The sequence below is a fragment of the Phycomyces blakesleeanus genome, assembly GCF_001638985.1.
Source record: "Phycomyces blakesleeanus NRRL 1555(-) unplaced genomic scaffold PHYBLscaffold_35, whole genome shotgun sequence".
In the NCBI taxonomy this organism is placed as follows: domain Eukaryota; kingdom Fungi; phylum Mucoromycota; class Mucoromycetes; order Mucorales; family Phycomycetaceae; genus Phycomyces; species Phycomyces blakesleeanus.
In genome coordinates this window covers 407757-426605 of record NW_017265165.1, presented here as the reverse complement: position 1 = coordinate 426605, position 18849 = coordinate 407757, and the positions used below count along the sequence as shown (strand labels likewise).

Sequence of the window (18849 nt, the reverse complement as noted above, 5' to 3'; positions counted from 1 at the left end):
ATTGCAACTGTTAGGAGAATCCGATGTACTGGCAGGATGCTTTGAAAATCTTGCTTGTAGAATTCATTCTGTAACAACTCAACTCCTTCTAATTCTCTTGTTTTGTCCGAAGTGGATTTGAACTATTTGACAAATGCAAATACATGCTGACTACTATGGGGATTTCTGTATGTTAGAGAAGAAACAGTTGGCCTAAAATTGTGAACAAAAAGGTACTGAATCTCTCCAACATACGCATGTTCCGACCCAGTTCGTTCAGTGAAATATGCTTGTATATATGATCCGCGGCCATTCGTGCCAATGCACCCTTTGTAGCTTTGCCCAAGAAGATCAACGGACTTCACCATTTCGATCCAGTCATTGACGAAAGGTGAGTCATCAATTACATCTTTGCAACCTGAGATCTGTGGATTCTTGTACGCAGCTTGATAGTATCCTACAAGACAATCATATTCATGTTTTGACATAAATGATAATGGTCTTGTTTTCAATGGCAAGGCAGATGGTGGCAGGGGCTCATTTCCACGAATTATCATTGAAAGATTCTGTGAAGCTTCAAGATATTCAGAAATTGAGAAAGAGTGAGAGAGGTAGGTGTTGGTGTTGGTGTTGGTGTTAGTGTTGGTATTGGTGTTGTTGTTGTTGGTGGTGAACTTATCAAAAATTTCAAAACATGCAAGTGCATGCATAGGTTTCAGAAGTCGACGCACAAAATCTCCCTTCCACAACTCTTCAATAAACTGTCTCATAAATGTCAATTCGAACCTGTTTCTTTGATTGGTCTTGATATTTTTCAGGACACTATTGTACCTTTCAAAGCTGAAAAGCCAATAGCCATAGACGGGCCCAAAGTTAATCATTGTTTGGCGTAAGTGCAGATGCAGGTGCATGTTGGGAGAGAGAAGGTCCAGGTCGTACAATGTCTCACACCCTTTACAGAATTCTTCTAAGCATTTGTGTTCTTTCTCAATGTCTTCTTCAGAAACACTAGGCTTGGTGAAGTATCTGCATGCGTTAACAAACTCTATCCAGTTCTTGAACTCTGGCAATGGCAACACATCCCTTAGAACCACAGGAGAGTACACAAGGCACCAAGACTTCCACTCATCAGCCTTCATATAGGGAAATCCCTCGGCAATCTTTGTCCCAAGTGACGTGTAATCGGGCAGCAACACTACCTTCTCAACAGCCTTTTGCATGGCAACGAGTTTTTTATCGTCGATTAATCCATCTGCAACCCATCTCTCCAGCATTCTTTTGGCAGTGCCTAAGAAAAGATTGTGCATGGGATCGATGATCGTGCAGCAGACAATGTCAAAGTACCGAAGACGATGCAGTTCAGACCAGCAAACACCATGTGCAACTTCAAGATGCTGTCTCTCAGTTGGTTTGGTTGCATTTCTCCAGATCTCTGCATCCTTACAATTGTCATTCTTAGTGCGAAGGAGCTACTTTGAGAAATCAAATCCAGAATAATCAACGGAACTCGTTCCAGCCAACCTCGAAAATTGACGCTTACACTTGTGGTATGCATTTGTACTTGTATGGGATGTGAACCCACATACTTTCCTTGCAGCAGGTATATCACAGGCAACTATGAGAAGGGCTGCTCGTATAGAAGTACCATTTGGACATTGGTGAGTCTTAATCTTAATACCTTTGTACAGCTCCATCAACTCATCCACAAGCGGTTTCAGATAGTTATTTATGTCAGAAGTGCTTGCTTCTTTAGGCCCTGGCATTAGCCCAACAAGAATCACGTTCTCCTTCTTGAACCGCTCACTGCGTGGAAGATTATTGATTGCAAGATATATGGCACCACAGGAGTAGGTAACACCATCGAATGGCTGAAACCAGTCAATGTTCAGCGTGAGCATGAGTGATCGCTCGGTATCAACAAAAGGTATACCATCTACGTCTACTATCTCATTCCACATCGCACCATCGTACATGTCAAACAAAGTGCTATCCATTTTTGGGCCGCGGTTCCATGAGTTGATGTTGTTTTCAAAATCTGGGCGTTGAAAAAACATCTTTAGGGCTTTCTTGACGGAGTGGAATACATATGTCTTTTTGGGTGCTTTTGACCTGGGACCAGACTTAAACAAGCTGTTGCCACACAAGGAGGTTTTACCAAAATTGGGTGATGTACAACACAAAGGGGCGGCTTCATTATCATATATGGCATGGCATTCGCTACATGCAACATACTTCTTGACACAACTTGTCAACGCTTCAAATCCAGCCAAACGTTTGAGGCCAGCAACACTCACTGGAAGGCGGAATGGGTCAAACAAAAACTGCAGTATCTTGTTGATTATAGCAATCAGGATTACAGCTCCTTCATCCACGATGTATAGCAAGACAAAAAGAGCAACCGAAATAACAATGAATCGGTGAATCAAATTCAATTCCGAGATTGATTCCAACGAAGAATCTTTAATTTGATTTTTTTTAAAGAACGTTGATTAACTCTCTATTTTCTAGGATATAATATTATCTAAAGCTGTGTACCTACCTTCATCATTGTCCATCTCAACATCGGATTCATCTTCATATTCTTCTTCGTAAGTGTCACTTGTATACTGGACATTATCTTCAGGGCCAAACACGCAATCCGTTTCAGAGAAAGGTTGGTTTCTTGTCCGTATATCCAAAATGTCATTTGTGTTATTTAGGTCTACAAAAGCGGAATGTTAGACCCAAATAAATCAATGTAATAAAATAAGTTTTCTTACTTCTAAGCTCAGAATTCATTTCAACATCTTCCTGTTCAAATTCAAAACTATCTTCCTCTTGATTTACAGGCTCAGAAACAGCACTACTAATTGTATCGCATGTGTCTTCATGGGCTACACATTTATTATTATTAGTGTTAGTATTATTATTATTATTATTATTATTATTATTATTATTATTATATAAAATAATAAAAAAGGAAATGATATAAAATAAAATAAAATAAAGTAAAGTAAAGCAAATGTATTAACCGTACGCATTTGAACATGTGTAATATCATGATTATCTTTTTCTTGACGACGTTTAAACGTTTTAACAGATACACGATCGAATCCTAGTGTCTTGCTTTTACAGATAGAGCATCGACACTCTTTTCTAACAGTTGGTTTGCGAATAGGAGCCATTTTAAAATGAAAAGAAAGGTTAACAATAGTATTTAATAGTAAAGAAAGAGACTTCAAAGAAAACACACTTTTATTTTATTTGAGTTTGATGTTGCATTCTAATGCTACACAGCTGCCAGTAGCCAATAGAGTAGCTTAAAATACTATTCAAATACTTTACTCACAAAAGTGAGCTGAACTACAATTTTACCTATTCTGTCTATCAGAACTTAGGTATACTTTACATATGCAAAATTGATCTGTTTTTGCAGTGTAAGTTTTTCAAAAAGAGGAAGGAATGGAATGAGGCTTGGACATGATAACGTATTTCATACATAATCAGCTTTGTATGCGTCTGAAGTGAATTTTGTCATATAGGTTATTTCAAACCCATCTTTTCTGTTTGTCTTGTTATTCTTTAACAAACCATTGTATCTCTCAAAACCAAAGAGCCAATAGCCATACACGGGTCCAAAATCACGAATTGTGTCATGAAGATGGAGGTGCAGGTGCATGTTGCAGGTGAGGACTTTTGGTTCATATGTATCTTCACAAGATTGACAGAATTCTTGTAGATATCTGTGTGCTGGGTCTATTTCGATGAAACTGATTGACGGCTTTACAAGTATATGGCATGCTTTTACATAGTGCATCCAGCCATTCAACATATTGGATGGAAGAACTGGTTTTAGAAGCATGGGAGAGTACACCAATACCCAAGACTTCCACTCATCTGCTTTCATGTGGGAAAAGCCCTTTCTTATCTTTGTTTTCAGCTTGGTATAGTTGCTGGGCAATATCATTGTTGCTGCAACTGTCTGCATTGCAAGCAGATCATTGTTTTTCATTTTTTTGATTTTTGTTCATGTTTCAATCATTCTCTTTGGTGTTCCCAGAAAAAGATTATGCATGGGATCAATGATCGTTCCACGTACTAGATCAAAGTATCCAAGGCGATACAACTGCGACCATTGAACATCATATTTGACCTCCAGCTGCTGCCTTTCTGAGGGTGTACTCGCACTATTCCACTCCTCAGTATGCACACGGTTTGCTCTATCACTTCGATGGCGCCACTGGTCACAATCAAATCCACGGAAATCGACAGAAGAAGTGCCTGGTAGACGAGAAAATTGATTGTCGCATTTGTAACAGGCGCATGTGCTGTTGTGTGCGGTGAACCCACTAGTCTTTCTGGCAGCAGGTATATCGCATGCAACCATCAATAAGGCTGCACGAACTGTTGCACCGTCTGTTTGCTGGTAGGTGGGTATCTGTATTCCAAGATAGAGCTGTATCATTTCATCGACTAATGGCTTGAGATAATGATTGATCTCTTCTGATTTTGGCTCTTTTGGTCCGGGCATGAGACCAACAAGGATTGTATTTTCTGCTTTAAACCACTCACTTCTAGGCAGGTTGTTAATCACCAGGTAGATAGCACCGCAGGAATAGCTAGTACCATTGAAAGGCTGGAACCAGTCGATGCTTAATGTCAGCATCAATGAACGAGGATGCTCAACAAAAATTTCATCGTCATTGTCCTTCAAATCAGTCCAGGCTTCACCATCGTAAACATCACACAATGTATCAGTGATCTTGAATTCTTGGTTCCAATGCATGATCTTTTGCTCAAAATCGGGACGGAGGAAAAGAATTTTAAGAGCACGTGTGAGAGACTGATATACATAAGACTTCTTTGCGACCAAACCACCAGACAATGATTGGACCATTAATTTGCAATTACAGGCGGTATGTGCACCAAGCTTTACGAAATCACAATTCAAAGGAGCAGGTACACTTTCCTCATACACCTTGTGGCAATCCTGACACACGACAAATCTCTTAATCCCTTTTGTCATGGCTGAGAATCCTGTCATGCTTTGAAGACCAGAAAGACTCCCAGGCAATTGGAAATCCTGCTCGTAAATCGACAAGAGCTTGTTGATGAACTCAATCAAGACAACAGCGCCCTTATTGACCACATAGCAGGAAGCAAGCATTACCACAAAAGTAGCAATGAACCTGTATACCGGATTTTCAGGCATATTTGGGGTGGCAAAAGGATCTATTGTAAAAAAAAACAAAAAAAATTAACACCCCCCCCTTTTTTCAGATTTTTCTTTTTTGGTTCTTTTCCTTGAATTTTTTTTGGGTCTTTTTTTATTAGTCAATTAACACGGACTGACCTTCAGTATCGAATTCTTTGACTTCAATCTCAACAATATTCTCTTCATTGTCTTCACTTTCTTCACCGCCATTGCTTTCTTCGTCATTGTCATTTTCATTACCATCACTGTTTTCGTCATTCAACTCATTGCTAAAAGCAACATCATCATCAGAAATTGGGGCTCCTTCCCAAACAGGCGAGTTGGTCTGACCGCCCATTGCTTCCATGGGTCCGGTTTGTTGGTTTGATGTAGCTACATATAGAATTCAATTTTTAGTTTACTTCTCTTTTTATCACAATTAACATTTCTTACTTTCAAAATCAATATCCATGAGATTTCTTTGATCAGATACATCTATTGAAATAAAACATTATATAAAATAACCAAAATGAAAATAAAAATGAAAAACAAAACATACTTCTTTCACTTCTTTCCATGTCTTCATATCTTGCTCTTTTATTGTGACACTGGAGGGTTCGTGTAGAAACAAAGCTGTAGCCTTGTTGATTATTGCTGCATTTTGTGCAATAGCACTTCTTATTATAAAGTTCAGAAGTAGAGGACATGGTGTTTATTTTGTTATAAATGTTAAGATAAAAGGGAAACAAGTGTTACATTTACTTTATTTGTTCAAACTTTATAATAATAATAATAATAATGATAAAATAACTTGGATGGTTATTATATCCGAGCCAATAGAAAATTACAACATGACTTTATGAACATGTATACCAAAAAACATGCTGAGATTAAAAATTGCTTTAAATATCCACATGTAACCATGAACATTCACACAAGGGTATTCAGGGTCATTTCTCCAGTGCAAGGAGCCTGGCACTGAGGCTTCTACATGGGCTACAACTGCTGCTGCTGCTCACAACTCTGTTGTTGTTCCTACTGCTCTTTCTGTTCGCAAGACTCCAAGACCTCCGTATGTTCGCCGGGTTGCTGCTTCTGCTAGAATGTTTGCCATTCCCACTGGTCCCAAAGGATATCAATATGTGTATATCTCACGTTCACGTCATCTCACACATAGAGAAGTGTGCAACTCTTTGAAAACACTTGGTGTTGATACTGGCCGCATCTTGGATATCAATTTTCCTGCCAAGGATGTAGTTGGCATCCTAGTTCACAACCAGTATGCTGAGAAATTCCAGACCACTCTGACCACAGTTGCCATTGAGATCTTAGACGTGTTTGACCCTTTGAATCCCAAAAACATTGCAGATCCCAAATATAAGTCTCTTTCTGATTCAGAGCTAGAAGAAGTTGCTGCTGAACTTCATTCTGATTGTTGTCTGAAGGCTCTCAAGTATCTTCGTCCTCATGTTGCTGTTTCTGTTGGTCATTTCTTTTGTGATCAAGGCTGGATCTCTAAGAAAGATATTCCTGTTCATTTTGTTTCTGGTCCTGGTACTGGTATTCATGATTTCCAATCACCATCTCGTTGTACCTCTGTTGCAATGTCTGAATGAGTGAAATCTCATTAGGACTTTAGAATGCTAATGGTCTGCAGCCTCGTGCAATTTATGATGTTCTTCAACACTGTCACTCTTTACATATGCTTTTTATCACTGAAACATGGCTTCTCCCCCCATCTCGTCTCCCCACTTCTTGGTCCCAGATTCATCTTTATGGTTCACCTGTAGCTGGCAACTACAGAGGTTCTATGGGTGTTTCTGTTCTTATTTCTCCATTCTGTCCTTATCCTGTCACTCAGATTCCTATGTCATTTAACTATGCTTTGGCTGTCAAGATTGGTTCCCTCAGAATTGTATGGCTGTATTTACCGCCCACTATGTCCACCCATGATGCTCTTCACTGGAAAAATAAAATAAAATACTATAGTTTTAAGTAACGAGAAAGGTAGTGAAAATGTCAGGGTTTTTTTTCAGCTCAACCATTTTTTTTTATTTAAGTTGAGGTGTATTTTTGACGTATTCTATTGGTTTAAATGGACAATAAAAAAGTCATATTTTTTTGGCTTGCTATAAAATCACATCAAGTAAAGTATTTGTAGTACTTGTTTCCTTTTTTATTTTATAATTCAAGCTATACACAATATGTTTTCCTCTACCCAAATCCACACCTTAGACTGTCACTGCATTAAATGTCACAACAGTCATCAGAAATCTTCTTATGTTGCAAAGCGTACTGAGACTCGTCATAATAAGAGAGCTAGAGTTGAAGGTACCAGAATATTTGAGAATAGTATAATATATATAGTGTTGGTTTTTTGTTTGCTGCGTAATAATCGTTTTAATTTTTTATTTTTTATTTTTTATTTATGTTGTTTATTTTTAAACTTTTAATGAAACACAGTCGCAATGAGAAACATGGATGTAGATACTGAGGATAAGAATTTTTTTATTTGAAAGCAGAAAAAAAAACTAATAAACTATTATATTCCATATTTGTAGTAATCCCAACCTCTTGTTCTGATTCTGTGGAAGCAATGGACGGTCAGGCCAACTCACCTTTTTTGGATGCCACCTCAATGTTTGACAATGACAGAGACAACAATGATTTCGATGACAATGTTGAAGATGAAGTCAATGAGATCGAGATTGAGGACTTCAACAGTGAAGGTCAGTGTGAGATATATAAAGAAAACTAAAAGAAAAAGAGAGTAAAAGAAAAATCAAGTATTATTTTTTTTTTAATTTTTTACAGACCCTTTTGCTGCTCCTGATATGCCCGAAAATGAAGTTCATCAATTCATAGCCATTTTTACGGTACTGTTTGCTTCACGTCATGTTGTTGATAAGGGTGCTGCTGTCTTGATTGAGTTTATCAACAACCTGCTGAGAATCTATGACCAAGATTTTCAATTACCAACCAGTCTTGCTGGTTTACAAAAAATGACAGGATTTTCTGCTATTACAAAAGGCATCAAGAAATTTGTGATGTGCCAAGACTGTCATACAGTATATCAGGATATCGTGTCTGCTCCTCCTCGATGTGTTTCCTCAAAACTTGGTGCCAGGTCTGCATGCCACTGTAATTTGACAAAATTCATATCTTCTGGTGCCTTGGTTGCAAAGCGTGAATATGTCTACCAATCCATTAAAAATACATTGAGCGTTTTCTTCTGTTGCCCTAGTTTTGAAGCCAAGATTTGTCAATGGAATAAGGAGTTGAAGATGGTAGATACTCTGTGCGATATCTATGATGGTGCGATGTGGAAGGAGTTGAAGGACAAGGATGGTGTATCATTTGTGTTGGACCCACGCTCACTAATGTTAACACTTAACATCGACTGGTTCCAGCCCTTTGATGGTGTCACTCACTCCTCTGGTGCTATCTATCTGGCCATCAACAACTTGCCCCGTAATGAAAGATTCAAGCCAGAGAATATTATCCTTGTAGGTCTCATGCCTGGTCCAAAGGAGCCAAAAACCAACAAGATCAATAGTTACTTGGAGCCCTTGGTGAATGATTTGAAGCAGCTGTACGTTGGCATGCAGATTCCTACACACAAATTCTCAAATGGTGTCAGTGTTTGTGCTGCACTACTGATGGTTGCATGTGATATCCCAGCTGCCAGAAAGACAAGTGGATTCACAGCGCATAACAGCACATGTGCTTGTTACAGGTGCAGCCGGCAGTTCACTCGGTTAGGGAGCAGCAACCAGGTTGATTTCCATGGATTCAATTATTCTCATTGGAATATCCGTAGTGGTGCAGAGAGCAGGTTGCATGCTGAGGAGTGGAAAGATGCAAGTACACTCTCAGAAAGGCATCAGCTGGAGGTCGAAAATGGTGTTCGATGGTCGCAGTTGCAACGTCTTGGATACTTTGATCTAGTACGTGGAACGATCATTAATCCCATGCATAATCTTTTCCTGGGGACGTCTAAGAGATTAATGGATCGGTGGATTGATGAGAAGACAATTGGATCTGAAGAGTTTGCTTCGATGGAGAAAATTGCAGAGACAATGGTACTGCCCAGAGATTACACCACACTGACAACCAAAATTGGAAAGGGCTTCAGCTACATGAAAGCGGACGAGTGGAAATCATGGGTTCTGATTTATTCTCCTGTCTTGTTGCATGGTATTCTCCCCCCATTACAATTCAAGAACTGGATGTATTTCGTTGATGCATGCCGATACTACATAAAGCCCAACATTACTTTTGATGAGATCACCACTGCCTACAGCCTGTTAGAAAAGTTTTGCAATGCATGTAACGTAGACTATACTGCCACTATTCTCACCTGCAATATGCATCTACACCTCCATCTTCACGAATGCGTTTGTGATTTTGGACCAGTGTATAGTTATTGGCTCTTTGGGTTTGAGCAATACAATGGTATTTTAAAGAATTTCAAGACAAATGGCAAAGACGGTTTTGAGGCGACCTACATGAAAAATTTTGTTCAGAATGCGTATAAGGGTGATTATGTCAATGCTGTTCTTAAAAGTTCTAGCCAGATCCCCTTCATTCACACTTTGTCTAAACTTGTTACAACCTCTATACCTGCCACCACAGTCACCACTCTCTCCAGTCGCCCATTCACATTGCAAGCATTCGTTCAAGACTACACTGATCCTTATAATCCACCCAAGGGTAATGAGTCTCTTCCTCCTTCTACATTCCCTCTAAAATACAAAAAGCCATCAGTAATGGATGATTCCGACCATCTCCATTTACTTGAATATTACCAAGTCGCTTACAACCTCCCAGACCTTGCCAGCTATCAGGACACATCCTATAATCGCCCAGCACTTGACAATCAAATCATCAAATTGAAGTCAATTGACATTCTTGGTCAACACTATCGAGGAACAAACAACAGCACAATCAGTCACGGATCACTTGTTCAGGCAAAGTTTGTTGGTAGTAATAGAAAAATTATACTTGAATTTGCTGGACAAATTTAGTATCTTTTTACACACTCCTTCCAACTTCTACCCACGCACAATCTCCATCTGACTCGCATGGTTCATGATCATTAACATGTATTTGCATTTATCAAGTGGTTTTGTACTTCCTCTGATAGGTTGCGTGAGGATGACAGTGTTGAATTTTGTTTGCCTACGTTCTCTCCTGATAGCTACTATAGCATTATATCTGTACATCGCATCTTATTAGAGGTTGCTACAGCTACTATTGCGACAAGTAGAAATGTTAGCAAAATGCTAGTAATTCCATTGCCAAAGAAGCTATATGCTTAAATAATAAATAAAGTGAACTTTTACATTTCTTTTTCTTTAACAAAAAAACAGAGTGCGTATTTCTGATATATATATTGATAGTATTTTGTATGTGAAAAGTAATATATAAATAAAAAGAGAGAGGCAATTTTTGTTTATTTAATACCCATCTCTAAGGGCCCACTGAGGAAATTTGGGGGTTATGTCATCTGGGACCGCTGTATTGGACACACTGGTGAAAACCCTCTCCTTCATTTGAGAAGCACTTGACCCTATTGCTTCAATAACATACTCATCAACAAGTTTAATGAAAGTATTGAACTAAAATGATTTTGTTAATACTTCACTTTATATTTTTTATAATAAGACATAATTATTAATATAAAATAATATACCTTGTCACTTTTCCATCCTGGCCGAACAATCTTGACGATGCTCTTTGTGCAATTCTCAAAGTCTTCATCTGCAGATTCTCCATCGGACATTGCTGCCATTTGCATTGTAAAGTCACAATCTCTCTTCATTTGTAGATCAATTGCTTCTTTGTTGTCTGTGTATGCAAGTAAACGGTGAGTATGATTCTAATAGTAGTTTTTTTGTATTAGTATTTTTAAAATTCTCAAGACTAAACTATATTATTTTGAAATTATTTATTTAGAGATTACACTTACATCTCTGGCACGTCCTGCCCTTCTCAAACGAGTGTTTGTTGCTTTTATTTCCTCTTTGGTTTTTCTTGCTTTTGAAACCTGGCTGGTGAAGTTTTTGTGCAGTCTTGCTCTGAAGTCTGCCTCTCTAAATCCCTTACGGGTACACTTGTGCTTCAAGTTTTCAAGAAGTTGCACCACCAACTCCTTGTTTGGCAACTTATAAAAGAAACACTATGGTGGAGAAAATGGTAACATGTTACCACTTTGGTAACATAACTGCCATTTTTTACTTAATAAAAAATGGCAGTTATGACTCTGTATAAGGCCAAAACAGGCACTGTTACCATTTTTTACATAGTAAAAAATGGCAGTTATTTATTATGTAAAAAGCCAAAACAAGCACTGTTACCATTTTTTTCATAATAAAAAATGGCAGTTATTTATTATGTAAAAAGCCAAAACAGGCACTGTTACCATTTTTCAAAAAAAAATCAAGCGTCCTTCCTTTCCTCTATTACATTCTTTCTTTTGTTCTATTGCTTTCAATTCTAGCACAACCTCTTGTTTTTCCTTTGCAGCTTTAACAGAATGGTCTGTTTTTTATTATACAATATTGAATCGGGTTTAATTGAATTGAATCTTTATTTCAATGCATGTTTTATTAAATGAAAATGATAATAATAATAGTAATAATGAAAAAACAATTCCACCGGCCACTCACAATAAAAAATGGTTCTGTTTAGCTACTGCAAAACGTATGCAGTAAAACACTACTATTCAAATTGTATTTCGTATACTTTGGGTATTCTAATATATCTTAGATAGCACTTATTATTTTTTACCGATTTCTACAAATATACTAATATTAGAGAAAAAACTTAAAATAAATAAATAGATATAATATTATTATAATGCTTACCTTTATATAATATGCTTACTTGTTCAGTAAAATAAGCATTTACTCTAAGAATATATATATATATTAAAGAATGTATTAATATTTAAGATCTATATATAAGAAAAGCAATAAAACATAAGCACTATAGAAAGTCGTTATCGTAGAAGAAGAAAAACTTGAGCAAAGATTCAAGTCATGTAACATGAAGCTAATTCGAATCTGATTCATACAACCGGAATGAGCATCTTGTTAGAAAGCTTAACGTGTTTATTCTACTCAATATACTTACATATAATAGAACAACTCCCAAGTATAATATATCAGTACAAAAATATTACTATTAATTTTTTTCCCAAAAAAAAGGCTATATACTGTTTCCTTTTATATTTGAATGTAGCGGAATTGTAGATTCTGTATATTAGCTTCAAATTCTTGTAATCACAACATTAGCAATCATATGAAAGAGGTCGATAAATTTTTTATATGAAAGAAAAAAGGAATAAAAAACATAAAAAGAAAAATGACGAGATAAGAAAAAAAATGCACTAAAGACAGACTAAAAAAATCAAACTCGGCCAATCACAGCAGCCAAACTACGATCTTCGGCTTCTCTTGCGAGCAGGCTCAACACTTGCTGTGGGTGGAGGAGACCTACATAAAAGAGTAAGAAGTTTATATTAGTTTTGTATTAACAGAGCATGAGAAAAAGCAACAATGGTAACTTACAACACATCTGCCATTATGGGCGACTCAACATCACCAGTTTCTGACATATCAGGAGAAGAAAGCGAAGAATCACTTATGTCTCACTGTGTCTATAGCATAATAAAAGGAAACGATGTTAATTAAAGTTTACAATATATAGATTTGTTAATTGATAAACTTACTTTGTTCTTCTCTGCCATTCTTCTCTTGTGCGTCTGGTTGTCGCTCTTGAAGCTTTCCCGAAGAAGGCTTCTTGCACACCACATTCTTTTACATTGGTGGATGTGCAATTCACCATTCTTCGCCAACCTCTCCAAATGCATCATGTAGTATTCCCTGTTTTTCTCTGGGATATTCTTCCATTCTTTTGAGACCGCAGGATAGTCTTTGTCAATGATATCATGCTTTACTGTACGGCCTAATGTTTTGAGATGCAGTCTTTTTACTGTCAAATCATGGTCTGAAAGAGGGACTAATGGGGGCAAAGGCTGCCCTTGTGGAACTTCTTTGCAGCGCGCCTTCCAGTCCTGCTCGTGAAGAATCTGAAGCAACAGATTGTATTTTTGTGCTTCGTTTTTTCCTTTGAACTCGCCACCAGTATTGATTACTCGCTTACCGAGCTGATCAGGGTACTCTGTGAGCTGGGCTCTTTTCACAGACTCGGCAATGCGCTCAAGAGCTACAAAAAATGTATGACAATATTAATAAAGTAAATAAACATCTAAGCACAGAATATATATGACTTACAACTCTGCTCAATAATGCTTTGTTGCATTGTAGTTAGATCTTCCGCACTGACTGCTGGCGCAAATTGATTGCTGAATTGCCTTTGAAGCTCGCGCAATGCTTGCTTGATTTCAGCAAGATCAACCTCAATCTTTTGAATTGAGTTGAGGAGAGTTGTGTTAATATCGGACATGTTTAAGTTTTTTTTTTAGCTATAAGCAGTGAGTTGAAAAGAAAAGGTGATAGTTTAGACAAGTAGAATAAGAGCGATTTGAGTTTGAGAAAGGCAACGATTTATTACAAGCAATTGATAGCTATTTATATGAAAAAGATACAGACAGATGTACAAACAAAACATATAAAAGAACGGATGCTTATGCACTTGTATGCACCTGTCTGCACCTGTCTGCAGTAGCTCATGTGAACATGATACAGTCTTTTTGTGTCGACACAACAAAACTGTAAGAAATATAAAAATAAAATGAATTAGACTTTAAATCAATATTATATGTATAAATGTTCATACTTTGCACCGTCTACATATTAAATGTTTTAAAGTATATGATATAATAATATAACTCTATACATATTGCAGATATAGCATGAAATTTGGTTAAAGTTCTCGATGACAAAACCCTGTACCAGTTAAAATTATAACTTTAAATATACCCTACAGTAGCTATATAACATCTGAACATCATATAATTAATTAGCCCCTTTTTATCAACATTAAAGTAAATGTTATGATACTCAAGTTCATATCATACTTATTATCATTATCGACTAAAACGCGTTTTGATTGATGCTGTCATCAAAGGTAAAAATAATTTTAACTGTCATTACTATTATTTACCAAGGGGCATTTTTGACTGAAACCGTACATTTTTGAAAAAGGTGTGCTTTAACTCACATCGGCACTTTCAATTAACACCCCTTTTGATCAGTAGTGCTTATCTTGATGATGTCAGTAAAAGAGTATCAGACTATAGCCCTCATTATCTATATCTATTTCTTTAAGTTTTATACATAAACAAGAAAATAATGCTATTAGCTAAATATATATTCACTATCTCAAAAATATTATTAGTACAACACAGATAATATAAATATGTCTTTTCTACCAATGTGTTTATACAGTACTACTTTTTTTTAACTGTTAATTATTAGAAGGCTGTTTTTCTTTGCCTTTGGTATTAGAGAGTAATTGATAATTTATTTAAAAAAAAACATAAATTATTTGGTCATTAATTATCCTAAATATACATATGCCTCTTTATAAAGCCCAAAGAATATCTAATCGCTCACAAGTAAAGAGTACGTGTCTGTTTCACCGGCACTCTTTTAATGGTACCCCCTTGTCAACCAAGAAGTATTTTAACTTACATCATAATTATTAATGAAGAAGAATCTTTCCAACCACGGGAATTATTTACTGACAGGTGTTTCACCTAGCATTGACATTACTGTAATCATTGCTATATCATCATTATGAGAGAGAAAAAGAAAAAGAGCCGCAAGCATTTTGGTTAAAAAATAAAGAGTATATAAAGATGTCTTTTACATTTAATAAATAGCACCAAAATCCTCTTCGCAGCTTTATTTTATATATTACATACGTATCAACCCAACCAATATGTCTTCTTCTAACGCCAGCCAGCAGAGAGATAGAATATCTACACAGCAATACCAATGTGATCAATGTGTCTTGTTTTTTGATAACTACCAGAAGCTGCAAAACCACAAGAGAATTCACAGAGGAGATTCAGCAACAATGACTGAAATTGACCAGTCTATTCTGGATGATGTTGACATGTACCATGACGAAAATGATACTAGTAATGAAGATGAATCTGTTAGCAATTCAGGTAATGAAAAGAGCTGTAATTGTATTATTTATTTTCCAATTACTAAATAATGTATTACAGAATATACTATGGAGTCTATGGAGCTTGATAATACTATTTCATATAAGTGCGCATATAATTTTGAGGACAGTGAGGGTGAAGCTCACATTTACGACAGCAGCCGAATCAGTACAAATACTTTTACCAAGGCCGAGTTGATGAGTATTCATCTGTCTCAATTGATGCTACAGCATAGAATTGCTAGAGCAGCATATAGAGACATTGTTCAATTTATAAACACTGTCATCCGAGACCATGATGATATAATGATGGGTAAAATATTATATTTTCTGTTACCTTGTACTTTAATTCCAGATCACTAACATGTAGTGATATCGTTTTTTTTAGAACCTGGGGCTAAGATCAGTCATGGCAAAACTGTTGATGCTTTGCTCAAGTCAAAGTTAAGTGTCAAGGGCCATGAGTATGATGTCTGCTCTAGTGGTTGTCGATTGTATGGCATTAATGACGACCAGGAATCTTGTGTTGACTGCGGCAAACCGCGATACAAGACTGATCCCGATCAAAGTCAGACACCAGCCGCCAGTATGAAACTTATGTCAGTTGGGGATATGCTTTCTCAAATGTTGGCAGATCCAGCTACAAGAGAACTCCTCTGTTACAGAGCAAACCGGGAATCTGTAGCTGGTCAGCTAACTGACATTTTTGATGGTGACAATTACAAGCAGTTGGTGCAGCAGGGCCTGTTCTCCAATCCCAATGATATTGCCATTGGGCTTTATACCGATGGGTTTGTCAATCAAAAGAAAGGCAAAAACTCATATACCATCATCTATTGCATAATATTCAACCTAGACCCATTCATCAGGTAATTAATTAATTTATTACTATTTATTATTATTATTACATTTTTTTTTAAAAAAAAAATTACTAATAAAATACTTAGATATACCAACAAATACCTTTTGCAACTGGCAATCTTGCCTGGCCCCAAGAAGCCAACTCATTTGGACTCCTTTCTTATACCCATCATCAATGAATTGCAAGATCTTGAGGCACATGGCTTGGTTGTCAAGCACAATAGAGTGGAGCTTTGCAGATCCAAGGTCTATCTTCTGCTTGCTTCTGGCGATATTCCAGCTGTAGCTGATATGGCCCACATTGGTTCCCATACAAGTTTATTTGGTTGCCGTTTTTGTGAGACCAAAGGCAAATGCCCTACTAACAGACGGCATGGCATGTACTTTGATGACATTTCCGCCCGGTTAAGACCTTTGGAAGACTTCAAAGTAGGCAACCCTGTAAGTATACAAATGTTCAATTAGCCATCTTTTTTTCATACTAAATAACTGCTTGTAATAGTCGAAGAACATATACCAGCTGAGCATATATACCCAACTCTCAACCTTCTCTGGATCATCATTTTTTGCATTAGATGAACTTCATTTAATTGCAAGAGGGATTGGAAAGCTTGTGTATGACCTGATTATCGTCACCCTCACAAAGGAAACCAAATTTTACTATACCCATCCAGACAATACCCTCAATACCACTGAATACCCTTTTCATATACCAAGAGCAGACCTTGTAACAATCGGAAACTGTATCACCAGCTCACAAAAATATATACCCACCTCATTTCAAGGCAGTTTCGACAACGTATTTGCCAAGATTGATGGTACTCGCGCAGTGAACTGGCTTGACTTTCTCTTATTCCTTGTCCCCACTTTGGTCGTGCCTTATTTACCAAATAGGGCTGTTAAAACAGCTCTATTATCTCTCGTGAAAGGTTGCGCGCTTGCCTTGCAATGGACATTGACATCAGAATTGCTTGATGAGATGGAGTCGTAAGTTATTATACGTCTCATATATTATCATTACAAATAGCTGATTGTTACCATTTTTTAAATATTAACAATAGATACTTCAAGCACTGGCACTCGTTTTTATACCAACAAGTCCAGAATAATACCCTGTCTCGTAGTGTTTTCCGACCAGTGCAACATTACCTGGTCCATATACCCTATATCATCAAGCAGCAAGGCCCCCTGCGATGCTACTCCACTCGCTCAATGGAGAGAGTAATTGGCGTCTTCTCGAAATTGATTAAGTCCAAATCAAAGGGTAGCCGAAATGCCAGTTTTCTCGTCGAGCGATTTGCGATTCACAATTATATCAGCACGGCAATCAGCATCTGTGATGAAATCAACCTCATTCGGCCAAAGCCATATGGAAGAGAGAGCTACATGGACCTTCCTAATGATCCTAGTGGTGCGCAGTTGTGGGAGCCATTTCATCAGTTTGTTAATTTGAACGATGATTCGGTGGAAGGTGTAGGCAGCCCTAGTGTGAAGGAAGCTTTATTGAAATACTACCAGAGAACAACAGGCTTGACTGGCCACGAGTTTGGTGACTCTGTTGTTGTTGTAGCTGCACGTCTGTGGATGGACTCGACTGTATATTCCTCATGCATGTACCGAAGAAAGAAAAACGAGACCAGCCGTGGCAACCATTACGTGATGTTTACTTGCCCCTATAGAAAGTAAGTATAATATTTTTCGATATACAATCAAAAGTTGCTTACATTCTATTTATTTATTTATTTTAGCAACTGTAATGTAATTGTTCACAGCTGGCTCATCGGTACAGTACAGTTCTACTTTCAGCATGTAGATTTCTATGACTTCCCACACTTTCTTGCTTTTGTGGAGGTCATGAAGGAACATGACGCGGCTGGTCATGACTCATCAGTACCTATCGTCAAACAACGGTCACAAAGCACCCGTACACTAGGCCACCAAACGCAACCGACTTATGCAGTTATAAGTGTAAATGACATTTGTCATCAAGTTGGTCTGGTCCAATACCCACCAAATGGAAACCAGTTTTATGTAATCGCGCCCTATTATATCTTTAACAACAACATGCGCATTACTAAAGGCAATCTTTCCATTCTGTAATCCTTTTTATTTTTATCTTATTTTTCTATATGCTCTATATCCTTATATCTTTTATATTTTTTATATCATCCTTGTATCTTATATTCTTTTTTTAATTTTCTCTATTTCTTATGTTTTTTTTAATCTCTATATGCCCCGTCTTTCTTTTCTTCTTTATATACTCTGGTTTTTTTTCTATTCTCTATACACCTTATGCTTTTTTCTTCATTCCCTATATGCTCTATATGCCATTACGCGATTTAAATAAAATCAAATTGCCAATTCATCAAGATAAAAAGAATATCTAAAAAAAAAGAACGTAGTTTAAAAAATAAAAAAATGGCAGTTATGTTACCATTTCGTTCACACATTCCAAAAATTATTAATTTTAATAATTGTTGACATATTTGATATTCAATAAAACATATATTTCAATACTCAAAGTGGTCATTACAACTTACAAATATTTTTTACAGTATTGAAAATATTGTACAGCAACAAAAAAAGTGTTTTCATGTTACTTTTTTAAATTGCTACGAATGACATTACCATCTTACAACAAACGGCGGAGATTTTATTGGGTTTCGACCAAAAAAATGGCAGTTATGTGCCTA

General features: G+C 36.9%; 7 protein-coding genes across 7 annotated transcripts; 3 read left to right on the top strand and 4 right to left on the bottom strand.

The window, feature by feature from the left end:
* Positions 1 to 122: 122 nt before the first annotated feature.
* On the bottom strand, positions 123 to 3143 carry PHYBLDRAFT_175150 (hypothetical protein; the record flags this gene model as incomplete). The annotated part of the gene is made up of 5 exons (XM_018437425.1): positions 123 to 1363; positions 2135 to 2437; positions 2519 to 2680; positions 2739 to 2852; positions 2996 to 3143. 5 exons carry the CDS (start codon positions 3141 to 3143, stop codon positions 123 to 125), a joined length of 1968 nt encoding a protein of 655 aa, XP_018284645.1.
* Positions 3144 to 3451: 308 nt separating this feature from the next.
* PHYBLDRAFT_152408 (hypothetical protein) lies at positions 3452 to 3946 on the bottom strand (the record flags this gene model as incomplete). Its single annotated transcript, XM_018432906.1, has 1 exon — positions 3452 to 3946. One exon carries the CDS (start codon positions 3944 to 3946, stop codon positions 3452 to 3454), a length of 495 nt encoding a protein of 164 aa, XP_018284644.1.
* A 2071-nt stretch (positions 3947 to 6017) lies between these two features.
* Positions 6018 to 6768, top strand: PHYBLDRAFT_175148 (hypothetical protein; the record flags this gene model as incomplete). Its single annotated transcript, XM_018437424.1, has 2 exons — positions 6018 to 6092; positions 6115 to 6768. 2 exons carry the CDS (start codon positions 6018 to 6020, stop codon positions 6766 to 6768), a joined length of 729 nt encoding a protein of 242 aa, XP_018284643.1.
* A 588-nt stretch (positions 6769 to 7356) lies between these two features.
* On the top strand, positions 7357 to 10473 carry PHYBLDRAFT_175147 (hypothetical protein; the record flags this gene model as incomplete). The annotated part of the gene is made up of 5 exons (XM_018437423.1): positions 7357 to 7483; positions 7714 to 7881; positions 7967 to 8413; positions 9101 to 10127; positions 10299 to 10473. The coding sequence occupies 5 exons, from the start codon at positions 7357 to 7359 to the stop codon at positions 10471 to 10473; spliced, it is 1944 nt and encodes a 647-aa protein (XP_018284642.1).
* A 138-nt stretch (positions 10474 to 10611) lies between these two features.
* PHYBLDRAFT_152405 (hypothetical protein) lies at positions 10612 to 11385 on the bottom strand (the record flags this gene model as incomplete). The annotated part of the gene is made up of 4 exons (XM_018432905.1): positions 10612 to 10773; positions 10848 to 11033; positions 11124 to 11318; positions 11380 to 11385. The coding sequence occupies 4 exons, from the start codon at positions 11383 to 11385 to the stop codon at positions 10612 to 10614; spliced, it is 549 nt and encodes a 182-aa protein (XP_018284641.1).
* Positions 11386 to 11582: 197 nt separating this feature from the next.
* Positions 11583 to 13624, bottom strand: PHYBLDRAFT_64999 (hypothetical protein; the record flags this gene model as incomplete). The annotated part of the gene is made up of 7 exons (XM_018441386.1): positions 11583 to 11695; positions 11945 to 11950; positions 12022 to 12065; positions 12598 to 12651; positions 12811 to 12815; positions 12888 to 13384; positions 13453 to 13624. 7 exons carry the CDS (start codon positions 13622 to 13624, stop codon positions 11583 to 11585), a joined length of 891 nt encoding a protein of 296 aa, XP_018284640.1.
* Positions 13625 to 15064: 1440 nt separating this feature from the next.
* On the top strand, positions 15065 to 17969 carry PHYBLDRAFT_73563 (C2H2-type zinc finger transcription factor; the record flags this gene model as incomplete). The annotated part of the gene is made up of 8 exons (XM_018442877.1): positions 15065 to 15296; positions 15357 to 15608; positions 15684 to 15894; positions 16243 to 16597; positions 16659 to 17143; positions 17218 to 17838; positions 17905 to 17914; positions 17946 to 17969. 8 exons carry the CDS (start codon positions 15065 to 15067, stop codon positions 17967 to 17969), a joined length of 2190 nt encoding a protein of 729 aa, XP_018284639.1.
* Between the last annotated feature and the right edge of the window lie 880 nt (positions 17970 to 18849).